The sequence below is a fragment of the Bos javanicus genome, chromosome 14 (assembly GCF_032452875.1).
Source record: "Bos javanicus breed banteng chromosome 14, ARS-OSU_banteng_1.0, whole genome shotgun sequence".
Lineage (NCBI taxonomy): Eukaryota > Metazoa > Chordata > Mammalia > Artiodactyla > Bovidae > Bos > Bos javanicus.
Window position 1 is genome coordinate 51,915,162 of NC_083881.1, and position 15,070 is coordinate 51,930,231.

General features: G+C 37.8%; 1 protein-coding gene across 1 annotated transcript in view; it reads left to right on the forward strand.

The window, feature by feature from the left end:
- The window catches only part of CSMD3 (CUB and Sushi multiple domains 3), a 1,469,335-nt gene that overhangs the window by 956,902 nt on the left and 497,363 nt on the right, over positions 1-15,070 (forward strand). The window contains exon 17 of the mRNA XM_061439111.1: positions 11,316-11,454. Within this exon, the coding sequence (XP_061295095.1) occupies positions 11,316-11,454 (139 nt within the window). The remainder of the gene's footprint in view (positions 1-11,315; positions 11,455-15,070) is intronic.

The window sequence follows — 15,070 nt, forward strand, 5'->3', positions numbered from 1 at the left end:
TTGGTGATACCATCCAGCCATCTCATCCTCTGTCGTCCCCTTCTCCTCCTGCCCCCAAACCCTCCCAGCATCAGAGTCTTTTCCAATGAGTGAACTCTTTGCATGAGGTAGCCAAAGTATTGGAGTTTCAGCTTTAGCATCAGTCCTTCTAAAGAACACCCAGGACTGATCTCTAGCATGTGAAATGAGTGCAATGTGAGGCAGTTTGAACATTCTTTGAAATTCCTCTTCTTTGGTATTGAAATGAAAACTGACATTTTCCAGTCCTGAGCCACTGCTGAGTTTTCCAAATTTGCTGGTATATGTGCTTTAAAAGCATCTTTTAGGATTTGAAATAGCTCAGCCTGAATTCCATCACCTCCACTAGCTTTGTTTGAGTAACGTTTCTTCAGGCCTGCTTGACTTCACACTCCAGAATGTCTGGTTCTAGGTAACTGACTACACCATCACAGCTGCTATTGTGGCTCAACTGTGTGGCTTAATTTGATTCAGGCCGACTTAAGAACTGAACCAGATTCAAGAAGCAGTAAGTAAGATAGAATTTTTATCTTGATTTTCTTTGAGCTGGGATGCAAAGGTTTTAAACAATACAGTAACTAGAAAGCATCCTAAATATTTTTCTAAGCTATATTTTCCCCCATCTCCCTTCCAAGGTAGTTGTTACATATAAAAATCAACACCATCTTTGTTATTATCATTTTTTTCCTCTGATGACTACACATACATTTCTCTCATCATTAAGCTGTTCTTCTTTTTCTTCCAATTTTCCTTTTCTCAGCCCCATGCTCTTGCTCACATATTTTTAGCCCTTTTCCTCAATACTTAACCCTAAGGTTAGCCAAGACCTACCTATTAACTCCAATGTACTCTGCCCCCAAGAAAGACTAGTTCATCCCATTCTAATGGTTTTTAATTAAAATTGTGTCTCCATAGAAACTTGTTAAATACAATTTTCCACTTCATTATAAGAAATTGTGCATTGGTTTAAAAAAAAGAAATCAAGTTTTTGACCTGTCTTTTCAAACTACTCTCTAACTTGCATTTCTACTTTATAACTACCTGCTTCTATATTTGCTAGTAATAAACCAGCCAATTAATTCCAAAAGCCTTGAAAGAGATACCATGCCTTGAGATTAAGAATCAAAGAATCAAATGAGAAAGTTCTCTTCCTAGGTGTCAAACAGTGAGCACTAAGTCATCTAGAGTTTTTCTGTAAGACAGGTGGACATAAATTGTCTTCTATCTCTGTTGTAGTCATGGAAGGAAACTTTTCTTGAGTATGAGGATTTATTATTCATTGATGAATGTCATTTTAAAAATGCTACTGAACTGTACTCATTCAGACTGAAGAATGAGAAGGATTTATTTGCAAACCAAAAACAAGATTTCTATTAAAATGTATTCATAATTTTTCTAAAATCTGAAACACATGTTATTTACATTTTAAAATCAAATGTTACTTGATAGTTTAAAACTATAAAATCATTTAACTGTTCATGAAAAAGTTGACTAATCTCAAAATTATATACCTTATTATGTTTCATTTTAATAAGTATGCTACTCAAGATCATTTTAGTCTCTCTTCTTGGTTTCTCCTCGTGTCTGTGATCTCTGTTTGTGTCCTAGAGCTTGGTCTTGAATATTTTCTTCTGTCTATTTCCACTCACTCCATTCATAATTTCCATCCAGTCTCCAGCCTTGAATAACATCTATGTGTTGAAGGCTCTCAAATTTCCATCTCCAGCCTATTTCTCTGTCTGAAGTCTGGAGTTGTCTATTCAACTTCCTCCTGAATATCTCGGCTTAGATGTTTAATAGGCATCTCAAACTTAACCTGTCCAAAACTAATCAGATTCCCTGGTCATTCCAAATCTGGTACTGTCACAGACTTTCACCATCATCATTAATAGGACATCCATTCTTCCACTAATTCTAGCAAAAACTCTTAGGAGTAATTCTTGACTCCTTTCTTTCTGTCATAACCATACACAATCGATCAGAAAAATATGTTAGCTCTACTTTGAATACTTATTTTCAAAACCCATCTGCTTGTTACTTCCTTAACTGCTGACACTGGTTCGAGCAACCATCGTCTGTGACCTAGATTACTGCAACAGCCTTCTGACTAGTCTCACTGCTTCTGCTCTTGCTCCTATTCAGTTCTGTAGAAATCATTTGTTATTCAGCTTACCTGTGCCCACCTATTAGTTTCTTCATAGTTATTTCTCCTCTAGGACTGATACATATATACTATCTGCTTCTCTCCCTCTTTTTACCTGGCTGTTTGTCCCCCATGCCCTGCTTGACTGTAGATAGCAACACCCATTTTGATATAAAGCAATCCCTTCAATAAAAATGGAAATGGAATATTGGCCTTCTGGATTACGTGGCCATGTTCTTGAATATAATTAGGATGTAATACATTCATTTAACTACATTAGAGATAAAGAGGATTACATTTAATAAAATACATTGGAAGAGTCAGATGAATGCTATTGGCTCAAAGCATTTGATTTAATTAAGGATGCTGAGTTAAGACTAACTGAAAGAAAAGTTGTCACTTCCTTGTGAAGACTCATCATAATTTCTAATATTATTATCATTTTGGCCTCCCTGAGAAGAAAAACAGTAGAAGCAAAATGTATGACTAATAATGTTTTCAGGCAAAATTTCCTGTTACTTTGGGATTGGCAACCTATACCATACCCACTAAGGAAAAAGATTTTTAAATATCCCCCTCCATAAAAACTGAGGTTCAGATACCTCCTTTGTGGTTTATTAAGTGGGTTCTGACTTATTTCTCTTAATCATAACTCAGCTATCCCACTACCAATTTATATAAGCAACAAAAGAAAAGTAAGAGAGATTGAGATATCTATCTATCCATTAATGTCTATGTATCTAATTAAACTGTTAGAGTCAAAGGTTTTTCAGATTTTCCTTTAGATCCTCATAGGAATGGAGAGCATCTTCTCTTTTCCAGCTGCTGAAATGAAGGAAGGAATGAATCACCAACTGCTGGTGCATTATCAGCATCCTCCCCTCCATCCTCCAACGTAATCACAGATGCACCTTGGGTGGGTGGGTGGAGGAAGTAAGAATTTTAAATTAATTTGGACTAAGTGTTTTCAATATTGAAAGTGATGAGAATTTTAGAGGCTGCACCCAGCATTTCTTTAAGGAGAGTAAGATTTATCAGTGCATGTTTGAAGGCTATAATTAAGGATGAAAGAAAGAAAGGAAGAAATTTCTGTTTGTCTTCCACGACTTTCATAATACTCCATAAAATGCTTACTCAAGCTAGAACTTCCTTGTTCTCAGTGGAGAACTCTCTGAATAACTATGGCTTCCTACCCATAATGGGATGTCTGAGAGAATTCCTTGAGTGAATAGGATGGGACTAGAGTCCCTGGGAAAACTGTTTGACAGCAAGACTGGACCTGCTTGCCAATGAACTTCAGTTCAGTTCAGTCACTCAGTCGTGTCCGACTCTTTGCGACCCCATGAATTGCAGCACACCAGGCCTCCCTGTCCATCACCAACTCCCGGAGTTTACCCAAACCCATGTCCATTGAGTCGGTGATGCCATCCAACCATCTCATCCTCTGTCGTCCCCTTCTCTTCCTGCCCCTAATCCCTCCTAGCATTAGAGTCTTTTCCAATGAGTCAACTCTTCTCATGAGGTGGCCAAAGTACTGGAGTTTCAGCTTCAGCATCATTCCTTCCAAAGAACACCCAAGACTGATCTCCTTTAGAATGGACTGCAAGAATTTCTCCTTGCAGTCCAAGGACTTTCAAGAGTCTTCTCCAACACCACAGTTCAAAAGCATCAATTCTTCAGCGCTCAGCTTTCTTCACAGTCCAACTCTCACATCCATACATGACCACTGGAAAAACCACAGCCTTGACTAGACGGACCTTTGTTGGCAAAGTAATGTCTCTGCTTTTGAATATGCTATCTAGGTCGGTCATAACTTTCCTTCCAAGGAGTAAGCATCTTTTAATTTCATGGCTTCAGTCACCATCTGCTGTGATTTTGGAGCCCCAAAAATAAAGTCTGACACTGTTTCCACTCTTTCTCCATCTATTTCCCATGAAGTGATGGGACCAGATGCCATGATCTTCATTTTCTGAATGTTGAGCTTTAAGCCAACTTTTTCACTTTTCTCTTTCCCTTTCACCAAGAGGCTTTTTAGTTCTTCTTCACTTTCTGCCATAAGGGTGGCATCTGCAAACTTACCCTTTGAGAATAAGGGATTTTTTTCTTGAGTCTCAGTTAGCCTCAAAAGAAAGGAAATCCTTCTCTTTCACAGACATTTCACTCTCTGGAGGTAGTTAATTTGAGGGAGCAATTAGAGTAACAATCTGATGCATAAACCAGAATATATTTGTGGTTCTCATAGAAAGAATGTATATTCACACATGTTTGTCTATTCATATCTAACAATAGACTCCTCTTTTAGTTACATATTAAGGTACTATTAAATTCCTAGAGGACTACCATTGGGAAAACTAATTTAATAGCAATCTTTAGGAGTTTGCACCTAATTTCTGTAGAGCTATGCAAGAGAAGAGTAGGAGTTGTTATAGAAATGAAAAAAGGTTCAGAACTAGGATTGCTTCTCTGCATTCCTGGCACTTTAATATCTATATTTCTGGCTTTCTCAAGAATATAAGAGATGCAACTGTTTCCCATAATTTTCCTTGAAGCATCATCCAGTATGCTGAGGTTAGATAGAACAGGTGGTTTATTTGTTGTTGTTGTTCTTGTTCAGTCGTTCAGTCATGGCCAGCTCTTTGAGACCCCATGAACTGCAGCATGTCAGGCTTCCCTGTCCTTCACTATTTCCTGGAGTTTGGTCAAACTTATGTCCACTGAATCAACGATGCACTATGAAGAAAGTTTAAAAAAAAAAAAAAAAAGGAAGGAAATGGAACCCTCCTTGTTTATAATCCCTGAGATCAAAACCTAATTCTTCTTCAGGTCCTTAATCCCCTTCTGAGCACCTGTCATTTCTAAAATGAAAGAACACCAAGATTCTGTAGCATTTTTCTTCAAAAGACTTTTATCTGAATACAGTCTGAAACATTTCTGACTCTTTTATATCTTAAAGCATACTGGGTATCTTGAATTTGCCCATTCTACTTAAAGCAACACAGAAATGAGTCAGTACTCCAGCAAGAATTATTTATAACAGACTTTCTTCAGGCCTTAGAAAATGAAACAGGATAAATGAATTTTGTCTACTTTATCGTTTATGCTTTGCTTTCATTGTTTAAAGTGGGGAGGGGGATTAGAGGCAGTAATGTGTATTTCACATTTCAAATAGATGGAAATTACCTTTTTATGCCAGGAAACTGTTTATCCAGGAGAATATTGGAGCTACAGATTAGCCATATTCTCTTAAATTTTGTCACCATGGTCTGTGAGCCAAGAGTTGTAAAATGACCTGAGGGATTAGAATAGAGTGAGGGTTTTGTTAACAATGCAGATTTCTGGTTCCTACGTTGTAATTACTAAATCTGCATTTTAATATGTTTTTAATATAAATTCATGTCTGGATGTCTGGGCTTCCTTGGTGGCTCAACTGTAAATAATCTGCCTGCCAGTGCAGGAGGCATGGGTTCCATCCCTGCATCAGGAAGAGCCCCTGGAGAAGGCAATGGCAACCCACTCCAGTATTCTCACCTGGGAAATCCCATGAACAGAGGAGCCTGGCAGACTGACACAACTTAGAGACTAAACAGCAACAACAAAATGACACCTGTAGATGTCTAAAAAGCTTTGAAAGTCTTCAAAGCAGTAACCACCACATGAAACCAAAAGGTCTTTTCTCACTAACTATAAGCTACAGAAACAAAGAACTACTAGACTTCCTCACATAGAAGTATTGGCCCTAATTTCATGTGCCCTATGCACAGGGATGCTAAATAAGCCAAAATATTGCAGTTTGGAACAGAGAAAGGTTTACTGCTTGGGCCAAGCAAGGAGAATGGTTAGCTCATGCTCAGAAGACCTCAGCTTCCTGGTGGTTTTCAGAGAAGAGATTTTTGTTGTTGTTTTTTTGTTCTATTTTTAATTAATTATTTTTTGGCTGTTCTGAGTTTTGTTGCTTTTCATGGGTTTTCTCTAGTTGTAGAAAGTGGGGGATATTGTTTGTTGTGGTGCAAGGGCTTCTTCTCATTGTGGTAGCTTCTCTTGTTGTGGAACACAGGCTCTAGGCACACGTGGTTGTGGCACATGGGTTTAGTTGCTCTGCATGAAGCATGTGGAATCTTCTAGGACCAGGGATTGAACCCGCGGACCCTGCATTGGCAGGCATATTCTTATTCATTGTGCCGCCAGAGAAGTCCCAGAGAAGGGTTTCTAGATATAGAATTTGGAGTGAGGGATGTAGGGTCAGTGACTTTCTTCTGATTGGTTGGTGGTGAGGTAACAGAGTGGTCTTTCAGGAATCTTGTGTTCAGCCTGAAGTTACTGTCCTCCTCCTACGAAGGACTTTAGTTCTTGTAGAGGAACTCTAAAAGATATACTGTTTCTGCATCCCCTCACTTCCCTGAACAATAAATTTTAAATCTGCTCTTTGGAACTCAGGGAAGGTCTAGAGGCTGAAGCTTTTGTTTGTTTGTTTGTTTGTTTTGTTTGTATTTTCTAAAAACAAGAAATGGGATACATGTACCTGAGAAGGCCCTCCAGGGTTCTGCTTGTTTTCAGTATTTCTCACTTCCTTTCTCTGGACTTTCTGTCTTCCCTCCATAACCCTCATATTCTATTCATTTTTTTCCTTTCTTAATAGAACTCACCTCTGACAAAATATCCTACAAGAACTCTTTTCTAATGCCCTTGAGATTTTACCTGTCTTTTCCCCACATTTCTAGCCTATCTAGCTCAAACATGTGTTTATTCTACATGTTAGCTATGAATGTCTTCCTTGTATAAACTTTGTGTTTCATGAAATGAAATATAATGTCACAAAAATTTTTAAAAATTGTACCACCTAGCATAGTATCTTATATATAGCAAAAGCTAAATGTTTGTTCAGAATAAATAAATACAGAAATAATAAATAAATTAATATCAGGGAAGCACTTAAAATTGTGTGGTTAGAATCTCAGATTTACATTAAAATTGAGTTACTTTGTTTTATCCCCCTAACCATTCATTTCTGTCTTCACTAAACTTATTTTAAGGAGAATAGATATGCTTACACAAATGTCTTTCTTAGAAATTAATCCAATACATCTATCATGGAAGTAGTTACTAACTTGGAATTTGAATTTTCCCTTTTCACTACCTAGGTCTGTGTTTCTCATCAAGTCACATGTTTGATGAATTTTTTCTTACCTACAAAAGTGATATAAGAAAGAAACCAGCATTTTTATGCTCAGTTCAGTTCAGTTCAGTCGTTCAGTCGTGTCTGACTCTTTGAGACCCCATGAATTGCAGCATGCCAAGCCTCCCTGTCCATCACCAACTCTCAGAGTTCACTCAGACTCACGTCCATCGAGTCAGTGATGCCATCCAGCCATCTCATCCTCTGTCATACTCTTTTCCTCCTGCCCCCAATCCCTCTCAGCATCAGAGTCTTTTCTGAGTGAACTCTTCACATGAGGTGGCCAAAGTGCTGGAGTTTCAGCTTTAGCATCATTCCTTTCAAAGAACACCCAGGACTGATCTCCTTCAGAATGGACTGGTTGGATCTCCTTGCAGTCCAAGAGACTCTCAAGAGTCTTCTCCAACACCACGGTTCAAAAGCATCAATTCTTTGGTGCTCAGCTTTCTTCACAGTCCAACTCTCATATCCATACATGACCACTGGAAAAACCACAGCCTTGACTAGACGGACCTTTGTTGGCAAAGTAATGTATCTGCTTTTGAATATGCTATCTAGGTTGGTCATAACTTTCCTTCCAAGGAATAAGCATCTTTTAATTTCATGGCTTCACTCACCATCTGCAGTGATTTTGGAGCCCAAAAGAATAAAGTCTGACACTGTTTCCACTGTTTCCCCATCTATTTCCCATGAAGTGATGGGACCAGATGCCATGATCTTCATTTTCTGAATGTTGAGTTTTAAACCAACTTTTTCACTCTCCTCTTTCACCTTCACAAGAGGCTTTTTAGTTCCTCTACACTTTCTGCCATAAGGGTGGTGTCATCTGCATATCTGAGGTTATTGATATTTCTCTGAGCAATCTTGATTCTACTTGTGCTTCCTCCAGCCCAGCATTTCTGATGATGTACTCAGCATATAAGTTAAATAAACAGGGTGACAATATACAGCCTTGACGTACTCCTTTTCCTATTTGGAACCAGTCTATTGTTCCATGTCCAGTTCTAACTGTTGCTTTCTGACCTGCATACAGATTTCTCAAGAGGCAAGTCAGGTGGTCTGGTATTCCCATCTCTTTCAGAATTTTCCACTGTTTATTGTGATCCACACAGTCAAAGGCTTTGGCATAGTCAATAAAGCAGAAATAGGTGTTTTTCTGGAACTCTCTTGCTTTTTCGATGACCCAGAGGATGTTGGCAATTTGGTCTCTGGTTCCTCTGCCTTTTCTAAAACCAGCTTGCACACCTGGAAGTTCACGGTTCATGTATTGCTGAAGCCTGGCTTGGCGAATTTTGAGCATTACTTTACTAGCGTGTGAGATGGGTGCAATTGTGCAGTAGTTTGAGCATTCTTTGGCATTGCCTTTCTTTGGGATTGGAATGAAAACTGACCTTTTCCAATCCTGTGGCCACTGCTGAGTTTTCCAAATTTGCTGGCATATTGAGTGCAGCACTTTCACAGCATCATCTTTCAGGATTTGAATTAGCTCAACTGGAATTCTGGAGAAGGAAATGGCAATCCACTCCAGTACTATTGCCTGGAAAATCCCATGGATAGAGGAGCCTGGTAGGCTACAGTCCATGGGGTCGCAAAGAGTCGGACAGGACTGAACGACTTCACTGTGGCTTTGGCTTTGGAATTCTATCACCTCCACTAGCTTTGTTTGTAGTGATGCTTCCTAAGGCCCACTTGACTTCACATTCCAGGATGTCTGGCTCTAGGTGAGTGATCACACCATGGTGATTATCTGGGTCATGAAGCTGTTTTTTGTACAGTTTTCTGTGTATTCTTGCCACCTCTTCTTAATATCCTCTGCTTCTGTTAGGTCCATACCATTTCTGTCCTTTATCGAGCCTATCTTTGCATGAAATATTCCCTTGGTATCTCTAATTTTCTTGAAGAAATCTCTAGTCTTTCCCATTCTGTTGTTTCCCTCTATTTCTTTTCATTGATCACTGAGGAAGGCTTTCTTATCTCTCCTTGGTATTCTTTGAATCTCTGCATTCAGATACTTATATCTTTCCTTTTCTCCTTTGCTTTTTGCTTCTCTTCTTTTCACAGCTATTTGTAAGGCCTCCTCAGATAGCCATTTTGCTTCTTTGCATTTCTTTTCTGTAGGGATGGTCTTGATCCATGTCTCCTATACAATGTCATGAACCTCATTCCATAGTTCATCAGGCACTCTATCAGATCTAGTCCCTTAAATCTATTTCCCACTTCCACTGTATAATTATTAGGGATTTTATTTAGTTCATACCTGAATGGTCTAGTGGTTTTCCCCACTTTCTTCAATTTCTGAAGAAATTTGGCAATAAGGAATTCATGATCTGAGCCACAGTCAGCTCCTGGTCTTGATTTTAATGATTATATAGAGCTTCTCCATCTTTGGCTGTAAAGAATATAATCAATATATTATATTGATTATATTATGTTATAATATAATCAATATAATCTGATTTCGGTGTTGACCGAAATCATCTGGTGATGTCCATGTGTAGAGTCTTCTCTTGTGTTGTTGGAAGAGGGTGTTTGCTGTGACCAGTGCATACTATTGGCAAAACTCTATTAGCCTTTGCCCTGCTTCATTCCATACTCCAAGGCCAAATTTGCCTTACTCCAGTTGTTTCTTGACTTCCTACTTTTGCATTCCAGTCCCCTATAATGAAAAGGACATCTTTTTTGGGTGTTAGTTCTAAAAGGTCTTGTAGGTCTTCATAGAACCATTCAACTTCAGCTTTTTCAGTGTTACTGGTTGGGGCATAGGCTTGGATTACCATGATATTGAATGGTTTGCCTTGGAAATGAACAGACATCATTCTGTCGTTTTTGAAATTGCATGCAAGTACTGCATTTTGGACTCTTTTGTTGACCATGATGGCTACTCCATTTCTTCTAAGGGATTCCTGCCCACAGTAGTAGATATAATGGTCATCTGAGTTAAATTCACCCATTCTAGTCCATTTTAGTTTGTTTATTCCTGGAATGTTGATGTTCACTCTTGCCATCTCCTGTTTGACCACTTCCAATTTGCCTTGATTCATGGACCTAACATTCCAGGTTCCTATGCAATATTGCTCTTTACAGCATCAGACCTTGCTTCTATCACCAGTCACATCCACAACTGGTTATTGTTTCTGCTTTGGCTCCATCCCTTCATTCTTTCTGGAGTTATTTCTCCACTGATCTCCAGTAGCATATTGGGCACCTACCGACCTGGGGAGTTCCTCTTCCAGTATCCTATCATTTTGACTTTTCATACTGTTCATGGGGTTCTCAAGGCAAGAATACTGAAGTGGTTTGCCATTCACTTCTCCAGTGGACCACATTCTACTGACCTCTCCACCATGACCCTCCCGTCTTGGCTCCACATGGCAGGGCTTAGTTTCATTGAGTTAGACAAGGCTGTGGTCCATGTGATCAGATTGGCTAGTTTTCTGTATGAATTAACAGTATTTGATACATAAATCAGAAAATGAAAGAGAGAAACTAAAACCAACAACATGTTTTTTTCTAAGATTTGAAAATGGGGAAAATGGTGGAGACACAAGAGCATATTTAAGGGATATAATTGGGAGATTTGAGTTCATCTAACATGCTGAGTGTGTAACTAAACCTTATTTCAACAAGTAAAGTTTGTTGTTTTTGTTTTGTGTTTTTTTAGGGATAATAATCATTCAATGATAGAATGACTAGATGTTTTACTTTCAAAACATTTTAAAATAGCATATATTATATACATACACGCATGCACACTAAGTCGCTTCAGTTGTGTCTGCCTCTGTGTGACCCTATGGACATCAGCCCTCCAGGCTTCTCCATCCACAGGATTCTCTAGGCAAGAATACCGGAGTGGGTTGCCATTTTCTTCTCCAGTATACATACACAGATTAGTTTTTAAAAATATAATTAATGCTAAAAATATTTTCTGCAGCTTATTCTCTAAAATTCTGCTTTTACCTGTTCTCTGATTTTATTTTTCAGCTCCATGTGGTGGCCATTTTTCAGCTCCCAGTGGATTGATTCTGTCACCAGGATGGCCCGGATACTATAAAGACTCTCTGAATTGTGAATGGGTGATTGAAGCTGAACCAGGACACTCTATCAAAATTACATTTGAAAGGTTTCTAAAAATACTTTTCTACTTTAAAAAACAGATTATCTAAAAGAATAGTTGACATTCTCTTTTACTTACCAAATTCATGATTAATTTTGCTGCACTAGTCAGTTGCTGTGCCTTGAGTGTTTCAGAATGTTTTCCCCTTTTAGCCTTCAGTCTGTCCTGAAGTTAATTTCCCATTTGCTTAATGCTCTATCAGTACTAATGAGATATATAAGATGGATTTTTTATTCATATATATAATACACACACACACACCACTGAGATATGAATCTATAACCTTTAACTTAATGTTTAGTTGCCCTATATTTTGAAGGGTCTGTGGATTCTGTTCTGCTAGATTGTCAAAGGTAAAGATGCTGTAAATACATTTGAATTGTTACCATATTGTAGCCTGAGGCATCTGCTTACATACATTACCCATATACCTACACTTACAGGGCCTTCAGAAAAATGGCTGTGTCAAATCCATGTGAATTAATGATTTGTCAGTAAAGTGTGCACTCCCACCCAGGATAATTAGTATTATTGATTGAATAATCTATATCCTATAAGATTATAATATTGTCTATTAAAAGTTTTAAACAATGAATCTTCATGTCTGTGATTCAATCACTATTCCCAAATCCAAATAGAAGTATCTATTTAATTTTTCATTTATATTTTCACCCCTCTCATCTTCCAACCTTTTATTTACAAAAAAAAAAAAAAAGGAAAGAGAAGGAACCCCTGTAAGCCTTATAGTAAATATATATATTTGTCAGAATTGTGCTCTGACGAGTGAATTTTACAAATATAGCATGATCTTTTCCTAATTAAAGAGTACCTTCATTGAATTAACCTATTCAGGCTAGTGTAAAAATTTGAGAGGAAAACATTCTATTTTGAAAGATGTACAATACTAAACATTTCATATGAGGTCACTCTCCCTTACTTTGACCTACACAATTTTATTATGACTGTATTAATTTCCTCGGGCTGCCATAACAAAATATAACAGATTAAGTGGCTTAAGTAACAGAAATGTCTTTCCTCATAGTTCTAAAGGCTAGAAGTCTGAGATAAAGGTGTCAACAGGGTTGTCCTGTAAGGCTTTAGTCTTTACCTAATAGATGCCTGTGTATGCCTTCCTGTGTCTCCATGTGGTCTTCCATCTGTGTGTATATGTTTCCTAATCATTTCTTTTTATAAAGACAGAAGTCATATTTCAGTTAGTCTAGTCACTCAGTCATGTCTGACTCTTTGCGGCCACATGGACTGTAGCCTGGCAGGCTTCTGTGTCCATGGACTTCTCCAGGAAAGAATACTGGAGTGGGTCTCCAGGGGATCTTCCCCACCCAGGGATCAAACCCCCGTCTTCTGCATTGAAGGCAGATTCTTCACCATCTGAGCCACCAGGGAAGGTCCCCCATATAATCTCATTTTACCTTAATTACCTAATTAAAGGACCTTTCTCCAAATACATTCACAGTCAGAGGTATTAAGGGGTTAGGATTTCAACATTTAAGTTTTAGGGGTCAGAATTCAGCCCATAATAATGACTTACATATTAAAAAGTGATTTCATTTAGAATAACATGAAGAGTTTTTGTTATGATATTAAAACCATGTCATTTGTTCAGTAGTTGACATAGCTTCTTGCCATAGTAATTTTTAAAAAGCTTGAAAAGCACCTTATTTATTCAGAATCAAATCATTGTCAAATAACAGTGCCCCATGAATGTGTGATCCAAATTAACCAACTTTACTTTATTACACAAAATTTTACTTGGTTTGGAGTATACCATATAACATATTATTGATCATATCATTAAATAATTTTTAAAAAATGTTATGCCAATATGACAGAGATTTATAATGTATTTTTAATTTGTTAAATTTAGAGCATCACACCTGAAATATTAGCATAGTTGTCACTCTGTCATAATTGATCTCACACTTTTAAAAATTGCGTATATTATAGGTTTAAACACATGATTTTAGTATTTCCTGTTTTGGACTGAACATTATTATATATCAGGAGTTATGATGCTAAGATGATTGAAACATCTTATATTTTCATAGTTCATAGTATTTTCACCCATATATTAATAATTCTCACTAATCATCATCTTTCAATATCTAATGAAGAGTTGAGCACCATCTCAGATACAAAGGGAAGTCTAGGCCCTTTTTACATCCTCAGAGCTTTCCTGGAGATGCTTTTGTTCACTTATGACTCTGAATCCCTGCTCTCAGAGTCATCTCACTTTTGAGATACTGAAGCTGCTGTCCTTTCAACTCCTTACTCTGGTCTTTATTTGGATCACTTGCCTTCATTCACACAATAAAAAGAAAGAAAACTTGAGTACAAGGGATAACCAAATAGGATTATTGGACAATCCAGAATAATTTAACATTAAATAAACCCTCACTGTTCTAAAATTTTCCTGGTAAATTCCATCGTGGGAATGATTGCATCTCTCTCTCTCTAGTTTCCTCCCCTTAGCCTAGACCCTTCTCCATGTCTATCTAGTATTTTCCCCATCAGGATCTTCACCCCTCATTTCCCTCACTCCCTAGTTACTCCCTCCACTATATAGCAGGGTAAATCTCAAAATATCTGTTAACTTAAGCAGAGCAATTTAAGTGTGTTTGTTTCTCTGAGCTCCCAACTTGGCGATGGGTGGGATGATGGGGATGAATTTTTGCCTTTCTTTCTAAACATGCAGATTAAGATTTTTCCCCCTAAATCAAAGATCAGTGTTCTTATAAGAAGAATTCACCCCTTCTCCACCTCCCAGATGACTCAGATTGTAGCCAACTTTTAAATTAAAATAAAAAATATACATGCATAAATATTCAATATAGAAGAATTACATAAGCATAAAACAATATCATAAGAAAATTAAGTGTTTTTAACAAAGAGTGCATTATTGTATGAAAAAGCATTTCCCAGTTTGCTAATAATAGTCACTAAATTCCACTAAAGTAACCCCTGATATCTTTCAGGGCTTCCCATGTGGCTCAGTGATAAAGAATCTGCCTGCCATTGTCGGAGATATGGGTTCAATCACTGATCGGGAAGATCTCCTGAGGAGGAGATGGCAACCCACTCCGGTATCCTTGCCTGGAAAATCCCATGGACAAAGGAGCCTGGCAGGCTACGGTCCACAGGGTTGCAAAGAGTCAGACATGACTTAGCGACTGATGAGCACACATGTGTGATATCCTTCAGCCTTATGTAGGCTATCTAGCACTGCCTACCTGAAAAGCAGTTAGATTGCAAAGCAATGGTTGTAATTCAGAGCACCACGCACATAACTTATGATTTTGGACTTTTATTTGAAGGCACTATTTTCTCTGTCCAGAGTTCTTAATATGTCTGTCTTATCTCTTCAAACATGTTGTTGCATGGGCTTCTTTGCTATCTTGTTTAGATGCCTTCAGAATTCTCAAAATTAATATGCACCTACAGGCTATGTTCTAAGTCAGGTCAGCCCAAAACCTTCCTTTGAAAAAAGAAAAAAATCTTTCCAGTCATTTTTATAAGATGCAATGCTAGAGACACCTAATTTAATTTTGATAAATATAGTTTACTTAGTTATTGTTACTCTGCCACTTTCTTATCCTCTTACCTT